Source organism: Neomonachus schauinslandi, chromosome 15, assembly GCF_002201575.2.
Source record: "Neomonachus schauinslandi chromosome 15, ASM220157v2, whole genome shotgun sequence".
In the NCBI taxonomy this organism is placed as follows: Eukaryota; Metazoa; Chordata; class Mammalia; order Carnivora; family Phocidae; genus Neomonachus; species Neomonachus schauinslandi.
In genome coordinates, this window is record NC_058417.1 from 13,061,094 (window position 1) to 13,078,184 (window position 17,091).

At 40.4% G+C, this 17,091-nt stretch overlaps 1 protein-coding gene across 1 annotated transcript; it reads left to right on the forward strand.

Moving 5' to 3' along the window:
• Positions 1–910: 910 nt before the first annotated feature.
• On the forward strand, positions 911–1,840 carry LOC110577710 (olfactory receptor 1A1-like). The gene has a single exon (XM_021687125.2). It carries the CDS (start codon positions 911–913, stop codon positions 1,838–1,840), a length of 930 nt encoding a protein of 309 aa, XP_021542800.2.
• The last annotated feature ends 15,251 nt before the right edge of the window (positions 1,841–17,091 follow it).

A 17,091-nucleotide genomic window follows, 5' to 3' on the forward strand; every position in this document is an offset into this window, starting at 1 on the left:
ATAATCTCTGTAAGGAAGATTAAAAATAAACAAGATATGCTTCTCTTTCTCATTTTGTTGTCTACTCAGGAAAGATGTGCAGAGAATGAGGTTCAGTTAGACATGTTGGTGGGATGACTGTTCATGGAAATGAGAAGAAAAGATCTAGTCCACACATAGAGACCTAGAGTCTACTAAGCAGGAGATGAATCCACAATGGAATTGGATGAGTCACCAGAGGAAATAATAAAAAAAAAAGTAAGGCAAGGTCAAAGAGAAAAACTATTATAATTCCATAAATTTAAGGGTTTGGAATAAAGATGAAACCTATTGAACGAAGTAGTGAATGTCTACTTTCAAAACTGGATACCTGGAGAGTAAACACCTAATTCTGCTTTTGCTACAACCTAAGCCCATTAGTCTTAAAATTTACCATATTCCATGCCAGTTCAGACAGACACTAGTTACCTCCTGGCTGTGGTTCATTCTCAGTCTGGTCAGTGGAACAATTTCTGATTGTTCATGGTGCTCTTGTACTAACCACTCCTTCCACTGGAGAGCTTTTTTCAAAGACTCCAAAACACTGTCCTTTCATTTCCATGTGTAATACAATTAGCATGCAATACTGTCATCTCTATTAAGTTGTAAGGTGCTACAGAGCAGAGACTATGTCATATATAACTAAATGGATAAATTGTTTTTCACATATTTATAGTTTTTCCACAAAGCCTAACAAAGTTTCTAGCACATGGAAATTAGGTACACTGACAAACAGGGATTTCCCCTGCAATTTATTGGATTTAGCACACCTAAGTATAGACACAACAATCACAGGGGTCAAAAGTGATGGTTTAGGAAGACCATTACACACAGTAACTTTAGTCATAATTCTGGATTCCTCTCCTCTTTCTGCTGAAGGATCCATGAGAGGATGAGAGGAGACAACGAATCCTTTACGCTTGGTTTCATTCTCCTGGGAGTCAGTGGTCAGCAGCAACAGGAAGACTTCTTCTTCGTCCTCTTCCTGTTCATTTACCCCATCACATTGATTGGAAATCTGCTCATCATCTTGGCCATTCGCTCTGACATTCGCCTTCACAACCCCATGTATTTTTTCCTTGCCAGTCTCTCCTTTGTTGACATCCTCTTCTCCTCTGTAACCATCCCTAAAATGCTAGCCAACCATGTCTTAGGCAACAAAGCCATCTCCTTTAGGGGATGCCTAACACAGATGTATTTCATGATTGGCATGGCTAACACAGATAGCTATATCTTGGCTGTGATGGCATATGATCGTGCTGTGGCCATCAGCCGCCCACTTCATTACACAACAATTATGAACCCACGGACTTGTGTCCTCCTGGTTGTTGGGCCTTGGGTGGTTGGAAACACCAATGCCCTCCCCCAGGCTCTGCTCACAGCTAGTCTGTCCTTCTGTGGCAACAAGGAAGTAGCCAACTTCTACTGTGACATTGCCTCTTTACTCAAGCTGTCCTGTTCTGACATCCACTTTAATGTGAAGATGATGTACCTAGGCGTTGGTGTTTTCTCTGTGCCATTACTATGCATCATTATCTCCTATGTCCGGGTCTTTTCCACAGTCTTACGGGTTCCATCCACCAAGGGTGTGCTCAAAGCCTTCTCTACCTGTGGTTCCCACCTCACAGTTGTTTCTCTGTATTATGGGACAGTCATGGGCATGTATTTCCGCCCTCTAACTAGTTACAGCCTAAAGGATGCAGTGATAACTGTGATGTACATCGCAGTGACCCCAATGTTAAATCCTTTCATCTACAGTCTGAGAAACCGAGACATGAAGGCTGCCCTGGGGAAACTCTTCAGCAAAAGATTCTCCTCATAACCAATATGAGGTCATACTGGAGAGTCAATTGGAGTCACCAATTAGGATGCACTTGAAAATTCAGCCCCAGTGTCCTCCCCTTCCAAGGATCCACCTTTGTTCTTTCCAGCCACCGAATTCCTCTTCTTGGAAATCTTCTAACAGTTTCATGAGACTTCCTATTGAGATTGTTGATATGTACATGTTATTATTCCTTTTACAGCAAAGGAATATTGGGATCATGTCCCAGTTATGCTAGTGACTAGCACTTCGCTTCCATACCGAAATAATAAAAATAAGAATTTCTTCCTTGTCTGTCCTAGGGTGTGAGGATCACAGTACTTCATGCTTTGAAAGCTCTAAGTCCCTATTCAAGAGTCGATTTTCTTGCACTACTATGTTTCATGATTCCGACTTTGCTTGCAAAATTTGAGGGCAAGACCTGTCTTAACACATCACTCTATTTGTCCCAAAGTTGGTCATTAAAGTGCAACCAATAACTATTTGTGGAAGTGGAATGAAGGAATGCAATTGAAAAAACTTAATCTGATAATAATCAGACATGATAAGATTTGACATTAATTCCCATCCATCACATACCTGGTATTTCAGAAAGTTACTTTTTTATTTATTTGTTTGTTTATTTCTTTTTTTATTATATTTTGTTATGTTAATCACCATACATTACATCATTAGTTATTGAAGTAGTGTTCCATGATTCATTGTTTGCATATAAAACCCAGTACTCCATTCACTATGGACCCTCTTTAATGCCCATCACCAGGCTAACCCATCCCCCCACCTCCCTCCCCTCTAGAACCCTCAGTTTGTTTCTCAGAATCCATAATCTCTCATGGTTCATCTCCCCCTCTGAATTCCCCCTCTTCATTTTTCCCTTCCTACTATCTTCTTTATATATATATATATATATTATTATGTTATGTTAATCACCATACATTACATCGTTAGTTTTAGATGTAGTGTTCCATGATTCATTGTTTGTGCATAACACCCAGGGCTCCATGCAGAATGTGCCCTCCTTAATACCCATCACCAGGCTAACCCATCCTCCCACACCCCTTCCCTCTAGAACCCTCAGTTTGTTTTTCAGAGTCCATCGTCTCTCATGGTTTGTCCATTTCCTCCCCTTCATTTTTCCCCTCCTGCTATCTTCTTCTTTTTTTCTTTTTCTTAACATATATTGCATTATTTGTTTCAGAGGTACAGATCTGAGATTCAACAGTCTTGCACAATTCACAGAGCTTACCAGAGCACATACCCTCCCCAGTGTCTATCACCCAGTCACCCCATCCCTCCCACCCCACCCCCCCACTCTAGCAACCCTCAGTTTGTTTCCTGAGATTAAGAATTCCTCATATCAGTGAGGTCATATGATACATGTCTTTCTCTGATTGAGTTATTTTGCTCAGCGTAACACCCTCCAGTTCTATCCACATCGTTGCAAATGGCAAGATCTCATTCCTTTTGATGGCTGCATAATATTCCATTATATATATATATATATCTATATATATCACATCTTCTTTATCCATTCATCTGTCTATGGATATCTTCGCTCTTTCCACAGTTTAGCTATTGTGGACATTGCTGCTATAAACATCAGGGTGCACGTACCCCTTTGGATCCCTACATTTGTATCTTTGGGGTAAATACCCTATAGTGCAATTGCTGGGTTGTAGGGTAGCTCTATTTTCAACTTTTTGAAGAACCTCCATACTGTTTTCCAGAGTGGCTGCACCAGCTTGCATTCCCACCAAAAGTGTAGGAGGGTTCCCCTTTCTCTGCATCCCTGCCAACATTTGTCATTTCCTGACTTGTTAATTTTAGCCATTCTGACTGGTGTGAGGTGATATCTCATTGAGGTTTTGATTTAGATTTCCCTGATGCTGAGTGACGTTGAGCACTTTTTCATGTGTCTGTTGGCCTTTTGGATGTCTTCTTTGGAAAAATGTCTGTTCATGTCTTCTGCCCATTTCTTGATTGGATCATTTGTTCTTTGGGTGTTGAGTTTAAGAAGTTCTTTATAGATTTTGGATACTAGCCCTTTATCTGATATGTCATTTGCCAATATCTTCTCCCATTCTGTCGGTTGTCTTTTGGTTTTGTGGACTGTTTCTTTTGCTGTGCAAAAGCTTTTTATCTTGATGAAGTCCCAATATTTCATTTTTGCCCTTGCTTCCCTTGCCTCTGGCGATGTTTCTAGGAAGAAGTTGCTGCAGCTGAGTAGATTGGGATTTTCAACAAAGAAGATATCTTCAACCTCTTTCCCATCTGTAGGACTTTTATTTTTGTCTTGCCCTGTTGCACTAGCTAGAAGTTCCAAAATAGTGTTAAATAGCAGTTGTGAGTGCCAGCTTCCTTCCCTTGTTCCTGATCTTAGGAGAGAACACATTCAGCCTTTCTCCATCAGTTTTGATGTTATCTCTAAGTCCTTTGCAGGTATCCTTTATCAAGCTGATAAAGTTATTTTCCATTCCTAGTTTCATGTGAGTTTCCACCATGAATGAATGTTGAGTTTGACACGTGATTTTTCTGACTATATTGAGACAGTCATATGGTTTTTCATGTTTAGTCACTGAGATGGTGAATAAAATTGATTGATTTCAGAGTGATGGACCAATTTACATTCCTGAATACCTGAATCTGGTATCATACTCCTGCCTGAAGAACGCTAACATTTCTTATGGTGTAAATCTGCTGGTGATAAATCCTTTTTCGCTTTAGTTTTTTCCCTGAGAAAATCCTTTTTTTCACCTTCATTTTTGAAAGATACTTCTGCTGGGTAAAGTCTCTGAGTTGACACCTTTTTTTCTTTCACTACTTTAAAGCTCCTGCTCCATTTTCTTCCAGCCTTCATACCCTCTAAGAAGAAGTCTGTTGTTATTTCTACCTTTGGTCTTCTATATGTGATGTTTCTGTTTTCTCTGACTGCTTTCAAGACTATCTTTGGTGTTCAGCAGTTTGATCACTGTGTGTCTAGGTGTGTTTTTCTTTACACTCATCCTGTTTGGGGTGATAACTAAAGTCATCATATCAGGATCACAGGCCTTAAGGGACACTCTTACAGTGTAAGAAACTCTCCTGCTTCCTAGCTGGACGTTCCTATATGTGATTTACCTGTTATGAGTTTTAAGAAGGATGAACATATGCCAAGGAGGCAGGTAAAATGAATGCTGCATGGATTTATTAATAGAAATGGTGGTTATGCTAATAAGTGACAATAGGGTTTGGTTGCTCTGAGAGAGGATATGCTAATAGGTTTCCAGTTGGAGGATATCAGGGACTACTGGGTAGTACACTGGTCATCCAGTGAAGTTTCCTATGTGCTGATCAAGGGGAAGATGGTGGCCAGATATATTTCTTATGCACACAATGCTGTCTTGTCCCAGATTCATAACAGGACATGCTAAACCTAGGGCTGGTCCAAACCTCCTTTTCCCTGAGGCCTTTTCAGGACTGGTTCCAAAGCACTAGGCAATTCTGGCCAGTCTGTGGTGATTTGAGATCCCTGACTCATACACAACCAGGGTCTCCCTGTAGTTCTCACAGCCCAGTGTAAGGACTGTAAAATGTACCCTACAGGACAACCAAAAATTCTGTGTGGTCCTCCTGGAGAAAGGCCTGGGCAGCAAGATGAAATAAGAGGCCAAAGCTGGGCATCTCAAGGCCTCACCTAGAGCAGAGAAGGGTCAGGATGTAGAAAGTTACAGAGGAAAACTGAGGTTCTAACACTAGAGACCAAGGCTAATCACCAGTTTCAAGCACCAGAGGCAGGAGAAAGGCCAATTTCAGAGTAAGAACGTTTAGAGATATGTAGAAATGTAATCTTGGAGAAAAAAAGGGAATGAAAAAGAGGGGTGTCAGAACTCCAATTAAATATGAATGTGTTCCAGTGCATTTTTACTGGCTCACAGATGCATGCTGAATGGGACAGTCAAGGATGCTAAAAGGAAAGGATGAAGGAAAGAATTAATAACCTCTATTTCTAATTCTTAGGAGACCAGATGATGCTATACAGATGAGGTGATATCAAAAGAATAACAAGGCTGGCAAGAAGATGAGCTTAACCACTATATGTTTGGTTTGCAATGTATGTGGAAAGGTCCCTTAGACTGATAAATATGTGCATCTGAAGCTTAGAAACAAGGGGTCATCAGAGTGGATAAAATAATTCAAATGAATAAAATAATTAGGGGTGCCTTAATAGCAAAATTTTCCAAACTACTGAAATCACAATGTAGTTATGTAAATTTTTTTATTATGTTATGTTAATCACCATAATTACATCATTACTTTTTGATGCGGTGTCCATGATTCATTGTTTGCATATAACACCCAGTGCTCAATTCAGTATGTGCCCTCTGTAATACTCATCACAGGGCTACCCCATACCCCCACCATGCTCCCCTCTAGAACCCTCAGTTCATTTTTCAGAGTCTATAGTCTCTCATGGTTCGTCTCCCCCTCCAATTTCCCCCGCTTCATTTTTCCCCTCCTGCTATCTTCTTCTTTTTTTTTCTTTTTAACATATAATGTATTATTTGTTTCAGAGCTACAAGTCTGTGATTCAACAGTCTTACACAATTCACAGCACTCACCATAGCACATACCCTCCCTAATGTCTATCACCTAGCCCTCCCATCCCTCCCACCTCCCACCACTCCAGCAACCCTCAGTTTGTTTCCTGAGATTAAGAATTCCTAATATCAGTGAGGTCATATGACACATGTCTTGCTCTGATCGACTTATTTCGCTCAGCATAACACCCTCCAGTTCCATGCACGTCATTGCAAATGGGAAGAATTCATTCCTTTTGATGGCTGCATAATATTCATTGTATATATTTACCACATCTTCTTTATCCATTCATCTGTCTATGGCCATCTTGGCTCTTTCCACAGATTGGCTATCTTCTCCCATTCTGTTGGTTGTCTTTTGGTTTTGTTGACTTTCTTTTGCTGTGCAAAAGCTTTTTATCTTGATGAGGTCCAAATAGTTCATTTTTACCCTTGCTTCCTTGCCTTTGGCGATGTTTCTAGGAAGAAGTTGCTGTGGCTGAGGTCAAAGAGGTTGCTGCCTGTGTTCTCCTTTAGGATTTTGATGGACCCTGCCTCACATTTAGGTCTTTAAAACATTTTGAGTTTATTTTTGTATGTGGTGTAAGGAAATAGTCCAGTTTCATTCTTCTGCATGTGCCTGTCCAATTCTCCCAACACCATTTGTTGAAGACACTGTCTTTTTTCCACTGGACATGCTTTCCTGCTTTGTTGAAGACTAGTTGACCATAGAGTTGAGGGTCCATTTCTGGGCTCTCTATTCTGTTCCATTGATCTATGTGTCTGTTTTTGTGCCAGTACCATACTGTCTTGATGATGACAGCTTTGTAATAGAGCTGAAGTCCGGAATTGTGATGCCACCAGCTTTGCTTTTCTTTTTCAACATTCCTCTGGCTATGCGGGGTCTTTTCTGGTTCCCTACAAATTTTAGGATGATTTGTTCCATTTCTTTGAAAAAAGTGGATGGTATTTTGATGGGGATTGCATTGAATGTAGAGATTGCTCTAGGTAGCACTGACATCTTCACAATATTTGTTCTTCCAATCCATGAGCATGGAACGTTTTTCCATTTCTTTGTGTCTTCCTCAATTTCTGTCATGAGTATTTTATAGTTTTCTGAGTACAGATCCTTTGTCTCTTTGGTTAGATTTATTCCTAGGTATCTTATGGTTTTGGGTGCAATTGTAAATGGGATCAACTCCTTAATTTCTCTTTCTTCTGTCTTGTTGTTGGTGTATAGGAATGCCACTGACTTCTGTGCATTGATTTTCTATCCTGCCACTTGACTGAATTCCTGTATGAGTTCTAGCAGTTTTGGGGTGGAGTCTGTTGGGTTTTCCACATAAAGTATCATATCATCTGCAAAGAGTGAGAGTTTGACTTCTTCTTTGCCGATTTGGATGCCTTTGATTTCTTTTTGTTGTCTGATTGCTGTGGCTAGGACTTCCAATACTATGTTGAATAGCAGTGGTGATAGTGGACATCCCTGCCGCGTTCCTGACCTTAGGGGGAAAGCTCTCAGTTTTTCCCCATTGAGAATGATATTCGCTGTAGGTTTTTCATAGATGGCTTTTATGATATTGAGGTATGTACGCCTCAGATTATGCCTATACTCTGAAGAGTTTTGATCAAGAAAGGATGCTGTACTTTGTCAAAAGCTTTTTCTGCATCTATTGAGAGGATCATATGATTCTTGTTCTTTCTTTTGTTAAAGTATTGTATCACGTTGATTGATTTGTGGATGTTGAACCAACCTTGCAGCCCAGGGATAAATCCCACTTGGTTGTGGTGAATAGTCCTTTTAATGTACCATTGGATCCTATTGGCTAGTATTTTGTTGAGAATTTTTGCATCCATGTTCATCAGGGATATTGGTCTGTAATTCTCCTTTTTGATGGGGTCTTTGTCTGGTTAGGGGATCAAGGTAATGCTGGCCTCATAAAATGACGTTGGAAGTTTCCCTTCCATTTCTAGTTTTTGGAACAGTTTCAGAAGAATAGGTATTAATTCTTCTTGAAAAGTTTGGTAGAATTCCCCTGGGAAGCCATCTGGCCATGGGCTTTTGTTTGTTGGGAGATTTTTGGTGACTGCTTCAATTTCCTTAGTGGTTATAGGTCTGTTCAGGTTTTCTATTTCTTCCTGCTTCAGTTTTGGTAGTTGATACATCTCTAGGAATGCATCCATTTCTTCCAGGTGATCTAATTTGCTGGCATAGAATTGTTCATAATATGTTCTTATAATTGTTTGTATTTCTTTGGTGTTGGTTGTGATCTCTCCTCTTTCATTCATGATTTTGTTGATTTGGGTCATTTCTCTTTTCTTTTTGATAAGTCTGGCCAGGGGTTTATCAATCTTGTTAATTCTTTCAAAGAATCAGCTCCTCGTTTTGTTGATCTGTTCTACTGTTCTTTTAGTTTCTATTTCATTGAATTCTGCTCTGATCTTTCTTATTTCTCTTCTCCTGCTGGGTTTAGGCTTTATTTGCTGTTCTTTCTCCAGCTCCTTTAGGTGTAGGGTTAGGTTGTGTACTTGAGACCTTTCTTGTTTCTTGAGAAAGGCTTGTATTGCTATATACTTTCCTCTTAGGACTGCCTTTGCTGCATCCCAAAAAATTTGAACAGTTGTGTTTTCATTTTCATTGGTTTCCATGAATTTTTAAAATTCTTCTTTAATTTCCTGGTTGACCCATGCATTCTTTTCTTTTTTTTTTTTTTGGCTTCCAACATTTATTATTTTTTTTCTTTTTTTTAAATTTTATTCTTATGTTAATCCCCATACATTACATCATTAGTTTTAGATGAAATGTTCCATGATTCATGTTTGTGCATAACACCCAGTGCTCCATGCAGAATGTGCCCTCCTCAATATCCACCACCAGGCGAACCCATCCTCCCACCCCCCCCTCCCCTCTAGAACCCTCCGTTTGTTTTTCAGAGTCCATCGTCTCTCATGGTTCGTCTACCCCTCCGGATTCCCCCGCTTCATTCTTCCCCTCCCGCTACCTTCTTCTTCTTTTTTTTCTTAATATATATTGCATTATTTGTTTCAGAGGTACAGATCTGAGATTCAACAGTCTTGCAAAATTCACAGCACTTTCCAGAGCACATGCCCTCCCGACTGTCTATCACCCAGTCACCCCATCCTTCACACCCCACCCCCCACTCCAGCAACCCTCAGTTTGTTTCCTGAGATTAAGAATTCCTCATATCAGTGAGATCATATGATACATGTCTTTCTCTGTTTGACTTATTTCACTCAACATAATACCCTCCAGTTCCATCCACGTCGTTGCAAATGGCAAGAGCTCATTCCTTTTGATGGCTGCATAATATTCCATTGTATATATATACCACATCTTCTTAATGCATTCATCTGTCGATGGACATCTTGGCTCTTTCCACAGTTTGGCTATTGTGGACATTGCTGCTATAAACATCGGGGTGCACGTACCCCTTCGGATCCCTACTTTTGTATCTTTGGGGTAAATACCCAGTAGTGCAATTGCTGGATCATATGGTAGCTCTATTTTCAACTTTTTGAGGAACCTCCATAGAGTTGTCCAGAGTGGCTGCACCAGCTTGCATTCCCACCAACAGTGTAGGAGGGTTCCCCTTTCTCCACATCCCCGCCAACATCTGTCGTTTCCTGACTTGTTAATTTTAGCCATTCTGACTGGTGTGAGGTGGTATCTCATTGAGGTTTTGATTTGGATTTCCCTGATGCCGAGCGATGTTGAGCACTTTTTCATGTGTCTGTTGTCCATTTGGATGTCTTCTTTGGAAAAATGTCTGTTCATGTCTTCTGCCCATTTCTTGATTGGATTCTTTGTTCTTTGGGTGTTGAGTTTGATGAGTTCTTTATAGATTTTGGATACTAGCCCTTTATCTGATATGTCATTTGCAAATATCTTCTCCCATTCTGTCGGTTGTCTTTTGGTTGTGTTGACTGTTTCCCTTGCTTTGCAAAAGCTTTTTATCTTGATGAAGTCCCAATAGTTCATTTTTGCCCTTGCTTCCCTTGCCTTTGGCGATGTTTCTAGAAAGAAGTTGCTGTGGCTGAGGTCAAAGAGGTTGCTGCCTGTGTTCTCCTTTAGGATTTTGATGGACTCCTGTCTCACATTGAGGTCTTTCAACCATTTGGAGTCTATTTTTGTGTGTGGTGTAAGGAAATGGTCCAGTTTCATTCTTCTGCATGTGGCTATCCAATTTTCCCAACACCATTTGTTGAAGAGACTGTCTTTGTTCCATTGGACATTCTTTCCTGCTTTGTCAAAGATGAGTTGACCATAGAGTTGAGGGTCCATTTCTGGGCTCTCTATTCTGTTCCATTGATCTATGTGTCTGTTTTTGTGCCAGTACAATGCTGTCTTGATGATGACAGCTTTGTAATAGAGCTGGAAGTCCGGAATTTTGATGCCGCCAGCTTTGCTTTTCTTTTTCAACATTCCTCTGGCTATGCGGGGTCTTTTCTGGTTCCATACAAATTTTAGGATGATTTGTTCCATTTCTTTGAAAAAAGGGGTGGTATTTTGATGGGGATTGCATTGAATGTGTAGATTGCTCTAGGTAGCATTGACATCTTCACAATATTTGTTCTTCTAATCCATGAGCATGGAACGTTTTTCCATTTCTTTGTGTCTTCCTCAATTTCTTTCATGAGTATTTTATAGTTTTCTGAGTACAGATCCTTTGTCTCTTTGGTTAGATTTATTCCTAGGAATCTTATGGTTTTGGGTGCAACTGTAAATGGGATTGACTCCTTAATTTCTCTTTCTTCTGTCTTGTTGTTGGTGTATAGGAATGCCACTGACTTCTGTACATTGATTTTCTATCCTGCCACTTGACTGAATTCCTGTGTGAGTTCTAGCAGTTTGGGGGTGGAGTCTTTGGGGTTTTCCACATAAAGTATCATATCATCTGCAAAGAGTGAGAGTTTGACTTCTTCTTTGCTGATTTGGATGCCTTTGATTTCTTTTTGTTGTCTGATTGCTGTGGCTAGGACTTCCAATACTATGTTGAATAGCAGTGGTGATAGTGGACATCCCTGCCGCGTTCCTGACCTTAGGGGGAAAGCTCTCAGTTTTTCCCCATTGAGAATGATATTCGCTGTAGGTTTTTCATAGATGGCTTTTATGATCTTGAGGTATGTACCCTCTATGCCTATACTCTGAAGAGTTTTGATCAGGAAAGGATGCTGTACTTTGTCAAAAGCATTTTCTGCATCTTTTGAGAGGATCATATGATTCTTGTTCTTTCTTTTGTTAATGTATTGTATCACGTTGATTGATTTGTGGATGTTGAACCAACCTTGCAGCCCAGGGATAAATCCCACTTGGTTGTGGTGAATAGTCCTTTTAATGTACCATTGGATCCTATTGGCTAGTATTTTGTTGAGAATTTTTGCATCCATGTTCATCAGGGATATTGGTCTGTAATTCTCCTTTTTGATGGGGTCTTTGTCTGGTTAGGGGATCAAGGCAATGCTGGCCTCATAAAATGAGTTTGGAAGTTTTCCTTCCATTTCTAGTTTTTGGAACAGTTTCAGAAGAATAGGTATTAATTCTTCTTGAAATGTTTGGTAGAATTCCCCGGGAAGCCATCTGGCCCCGGGCTTTCGTTTGTTGGGAGATTTTTGGTGACTGCTTCAATTTCCTTAGTGGTTATAGGTCTTTTCAGGTTTTCTATTTCTTCCTGCTTCAGTTTTGGTAGTTGATACATCTCTAGGAATGCATCCATTTCTTCCAGGTGATCTAATTTGCTGGCATAGAATTGCTCATAATATGTTCTTATAATTGTTTGTATTTCTTTGGTGTTGGTTGTGATCTCTCCTCTTTCATTCATGATTTTGTTAATTTGGGTCATTTTTTCTCTTTTCTTTTTGATAAATCTGGCCAGGGGTTTATCAATCTTGTTAATTCTTTCAAAGAACCAGCTCCTCGTTTCGTTGATCTGTTCTACTGTTCTTTTAGTTTCTATTTCATTGAATTCTGCTCTGATCTTTCTTATTTCTCTTCTCCTGCTGGGTTTAGGCTTTATTTGCTGTTCTTTCTCCAGCTCCTTTAGGTGGAGGGTTAGGTTGTGTACTTGAGACCTTTCTTGTTTCTTGAGAAAGGCTTGTATTGCTATATACTTTCCTCTTAGGACTGCCTTTGCTGCATCCCAAAGAATTTGAACAGGTGTGTTTTCATTTTCATTGGTTTCCATGAATTTTTTTTTTTTAAAGATTTTATTTATTTATTTGAGAGAGAGAATGAGAGAGAGCATGAGGGGTCAGAGGGAGAGGCAGACTCCCTGCCGAGCAGGGAGCCCGATGCGGGACTCGATCCAGGGATTCCAGGATCATGACCCGAGCCGAAGGCAGTCGCCCAACCAACTGAGCCACCCAGGCGCCCCTCCATGAATTTTTTTAATTCTTCTTTAATTTCCTGGTTGACCCATGCATTCTTTAGTAGAATGCTCTTTAGCCTCCATGTATTTGAGTTCTTTCCGATTTCCCTCTTGTGATTGAGTTCTAGTTTCAAAGCCTTGTGGTCTGAAAATAGGCAGAGAATGATCCCAATCCTTTGGTACTGGTTGAGACCTGATTTATGACCAAGGATGTGATCGATTTTGGAGAATGTTCCATGGTGACTAGAGAAGAATGTGTATTCCGTTGCTTTGGGATGGAATGTTCTGAATATGTCTGTGAAGTCCATTTGGTCCAGTGTGTCATTTAAAGTCTTTATTTCCTTGTTGTTCTTTTGCTTAGACGATCTGTCCATTTCAGTGAGGGGGGTGTTAAAGTCCCCCACTATTATTGTATTGTTGTCAATGTGTTTCTTTGCTTTTGTTATTAGTTGCCTTATATAATTGGCTGCTCCCATGTTAGGGGCATAGATATTTACAATTGTTAGATCTTCTTGTTGGATAGATCCTTTATGTAGGATATAGTGTCATTAGAGTCTTTGGTTTAAAATCTAATTTGTCTGCTATAAGGTTTGCCACCCCAGCTTTCTTTTGGTGTCCATTAGCATGGTAAATGGTTTTCCACCCCCTCCCTTTCCCCTGTGGGTTTCTTTGGGTCTAAAATGAGTCTCTTGCATACAGCATATTGATGGGTCTTGTGTTTTAATCCAATCTGATAGCCTGTGTCTTTTGATTGGGACCTTTAGCCCATTTACATTCCTGGTAACTATTGAACGATAGGAATTTAGTGCCATTGTATTGCCTGTAAGGTGACTTTTACTGTATACTGTCTGTGTTCCTTTCTGATCTATGTTGCTTTTAGGCTCTCTCGTTGCCTAGAGGACCCCTTTCAAGATTTCTTGTAGGGCTGATTTCGTGTTTGCAAATTCCTTTAGTTTTTGTTTGTCCTGGAAGCTTTTTATCTCTCCTTCAATTTTCAATGACAGCCTAGCTGGATACAGTATTTTCAGCTGCATAGTTTTCTCATTTAGTGCTCTGAATATATCCTGCCAGTCCTTTCCGGCCTGCCAGGTCTCTGTGGATAGGTCTGTTGCCAATCTAATGTTTCTACCATTGTAGGTTACATATCTCTTATCCCGAGCTGCTTTTAGGATTTTCTCTTTGTCTCTGAGACTTGTAAGTTTTACTATTAGATGTCGGGGTGTTGACTTATTTTTATTGATTTTGAGAGGGGTTCTCTGTGCCTCCTGGATTTTGATGCCTGTTTCCTTCCCCAAATCAGGGAAGTTCTCTGCTATAATTTGCTCCAATATACCTTCTGCCCCTCTCTCTCCTTCTTCTGGGATCCCAATTATTCTAATGTTGTTTCGTCTTATGGTTTCGCTTATCTCTCGAATTCTGCCCTCATGATCCAGTAGTTGTTTATCTCTCTTTATCTCAGCTTCTTTATTTTCCATCATTTGGTCTTCTATCTCACTGATTCTCTCTTCAGCCTCATTTATCCTGGCACTTAGAGCCCCCATTTTTTATTGCACCTCATTAATAGCCTTTTTGATTTTGACTTGGTTAGATTTTAGTTCTTTTATCTCTCCAGAAAGGGTTTCTCTAATAACTTCCATGCTTTTTTCAAGCCCAGCTAGTATCTTTAAAGTGATGATTCTGAACTCTAGATCCGATATCGTACTAATGTCCATATTGAGTAGGTCCCTGGCAGTTCGTACTACCTCTTGTTCTTTTTGTTGAGGTGATTTTTTCCATCTTGTCATTTTGTCCAGAGGAGAATAGATGAATGAGAAAACAAAATGCTAACTGGGTAACAACATCCCCAGAAAATATACTCTAAACAAATCAGAAAAGACATGAAGCTGGGGGAAAAGAAAGGGAAAGAGAGAAAATAGAAAAAGAAAAAAAAGAGAAAAAGATAAAGATAAGGATAAAAACAAAGCAAAACAGAACAAAATGAAAAAAAAACAGAATATGATCAAATATGATCAGGCTGGTACATAGATCAGTGCCACACACTAGATTTTGGGTGTATTTTGGTCTGTTAGAAGAAAGTGCCTCCCAAAATTTTAAAGAAAGAAAAACTTATATATGTACAAAAATAAGGGTTTATATGATTAAGGAATGGAATATGACTGTAAAGATGAAAAGCATAAAAAATTTTATAAAAGGAATTGATAAGAAGTTGTTTGAAAAAAGAAAGGATTTTAAAAAAAAGAAAAAATAAGGGAGAGGATGTGATGAGGCAGGGGAGTAGAAAAAAAACATACACTAGAGATTTAGGGTATATTTTGATCTGTTTGAAGAAACTATCTCAAAATTTCAAAGAGAGAACAACTTATATATATGTGCCAAAAATACGGGTAACTACTATGAAGGGATAGAATATGACTCTAAAAATGAAAAATAAAAATGTTTTTTAAAAAAGGGATTGATAAGATGTTGGTTGAAAAAGGGAAAAAGAAAAATTCAAAAAAAAATTTTCAAAAAAATTAACTTTGAAAGACTAAAGAATCATGGTAAAAAAGCCATGGATTCTATGTGCAGTATTCCCCTAGCGCTGGAGTTCTGCCGTTCTCATTGATCGGTAAACTTGGTCTTGGCTGGCTGTTTTCGCTGATCTTCTGGGGAGGGGCCTGTTGCCGTGGTTTCCAAATGTCTTTGCCGGAGGCGGAATTGCCCCGCCCTTGCCCCCTCCCAGCTAAGTAATCTGCTCATGTTTGCTCTCCGGAGCTTTTGTAGGTGGAGAGTGAAAATGGCGGCCTCCTAATCTCAGCCTCGGAGGAGCCGAGAACTCGGGGCCCCGCTCCTCAGTGAGCCCCCAGAGAAAAGCCGTCACTCCCGTCTCCCTGGTCTCTGGCTGCACTCCGTGCTCACCTGGCCTATGACTGCGCGTTTCTATCTCTGGCACCCGACCCCGGGTGGAGTCTCCAAACCCAGCAGATCCCTGCGGTGCACTCCCGCGCGGCTCCTCCCGGGGGAGGAAGGTGAGTCTCCCCAGATCTGCCGCTTGTTGGGTCCCTGCTGGAGGAGCAGTGGCCCGACTGTGCCGCGGATCACGGTTTATGGCAACCCCGAGCTGAGAGCCCGCGCCTGGGCTCCGCCTCTGCAGCCGGCTTCCCTGCTCCGATCCCTGGGAGCTCTGCCGCACTCAGGCACCCCCAGTCTTTCTGTGACCCCAAGAGTCCTGAGACCACACTGTCCCGGAGGGTTCCACCCCCCGCTTAGCCACCGGAGTGACGTCCCTCAGCGGAGCAGACTTTTAAAAGTTCTGATTTTGTGCTCTGTGGTTCTATCACTTGCCAGAAGCTGCCGACGGAGGCCCCTCCCCCGCCGTCTATCCTCCCGAATATCGCCTCGGATTCACTTCTCTGCACGTCCTACCTTCCAGAAAGTGGTCGCTTTTCTGATGAGAGAGTTGTTGCTATTCTTTTCTTTGATCTCCTGTTGAGTTTGTAGGTGTTCAAAATGGTTGATCCCTATCCAGCTGAATTCCTGAGAGGAGACGAAATCCAGGTCTCCTACTCCTCCGCCATCTTGCCTAAAAAATTTTTAAATGAATTGGAAGGTGAAAGCCTCAATTTTTTCCTAAGCTAAGGAAAGTTTACATTACATGAAAATTATATTTACATTGACAGTTTAAAATAATTTGTATAAGAAGTATATGAGACTAGAGCCTACACCTGGAAGTACATTATTGACTATCCACCTCCCCCCTTTTTACTTCAGTTGTAGCTGCTTTATTTGGTTTGGGGACTGTTCTTGAATTGATTGTTTAAATTAGGAGCAGATAGTATACCAAAGTTACTTTATTTTTGGCCTGCTGCTTTTCACTTCCTAATTTTGTTTATCTTGACATTTTTCTTACTTATTTGCCATATACTTATTCCTTTGTAATATACTTAAAAGGACTTACGATACATTCTTTTGTTTCTATTTTACTACCTATTCACTTTTACTTTTAGCATCATATTTCCCCAAATCTCTTCATACAGGTTGTTGATAGGAAGACCTCTTTCCTTGATTATAGGGAATACTGGAAGAAAGGATTTATATATCTTTCACAAGAAGGGGGAATACCAAGGTAGTTGTAGTGTAACTCACCTGGAACTTGGGTGAGGACAATGAGGTGAAGACAGAGGGTTAATGAGTGAGGTATGGCCTAAGGAGTGGAAAAATACCTACTAGGGACACTTGGAAATTTACCCTGGGGCTTGGCATTTGAGATTGAGTTGATATATTTTTCATGAATAACTAAGTTGAGAACACTGATCCCTTTCAGGGACCC

Bases quoted from the DNA above. Each gene is read 5' to 3' on its own strand.
- LOC110577710 (XM_021687125.2), top strand. From the start codon at position 911: ATGAGAGGAGACAACGAATCCTTTACGCTTGGTTTCATTCTCCTGGGA.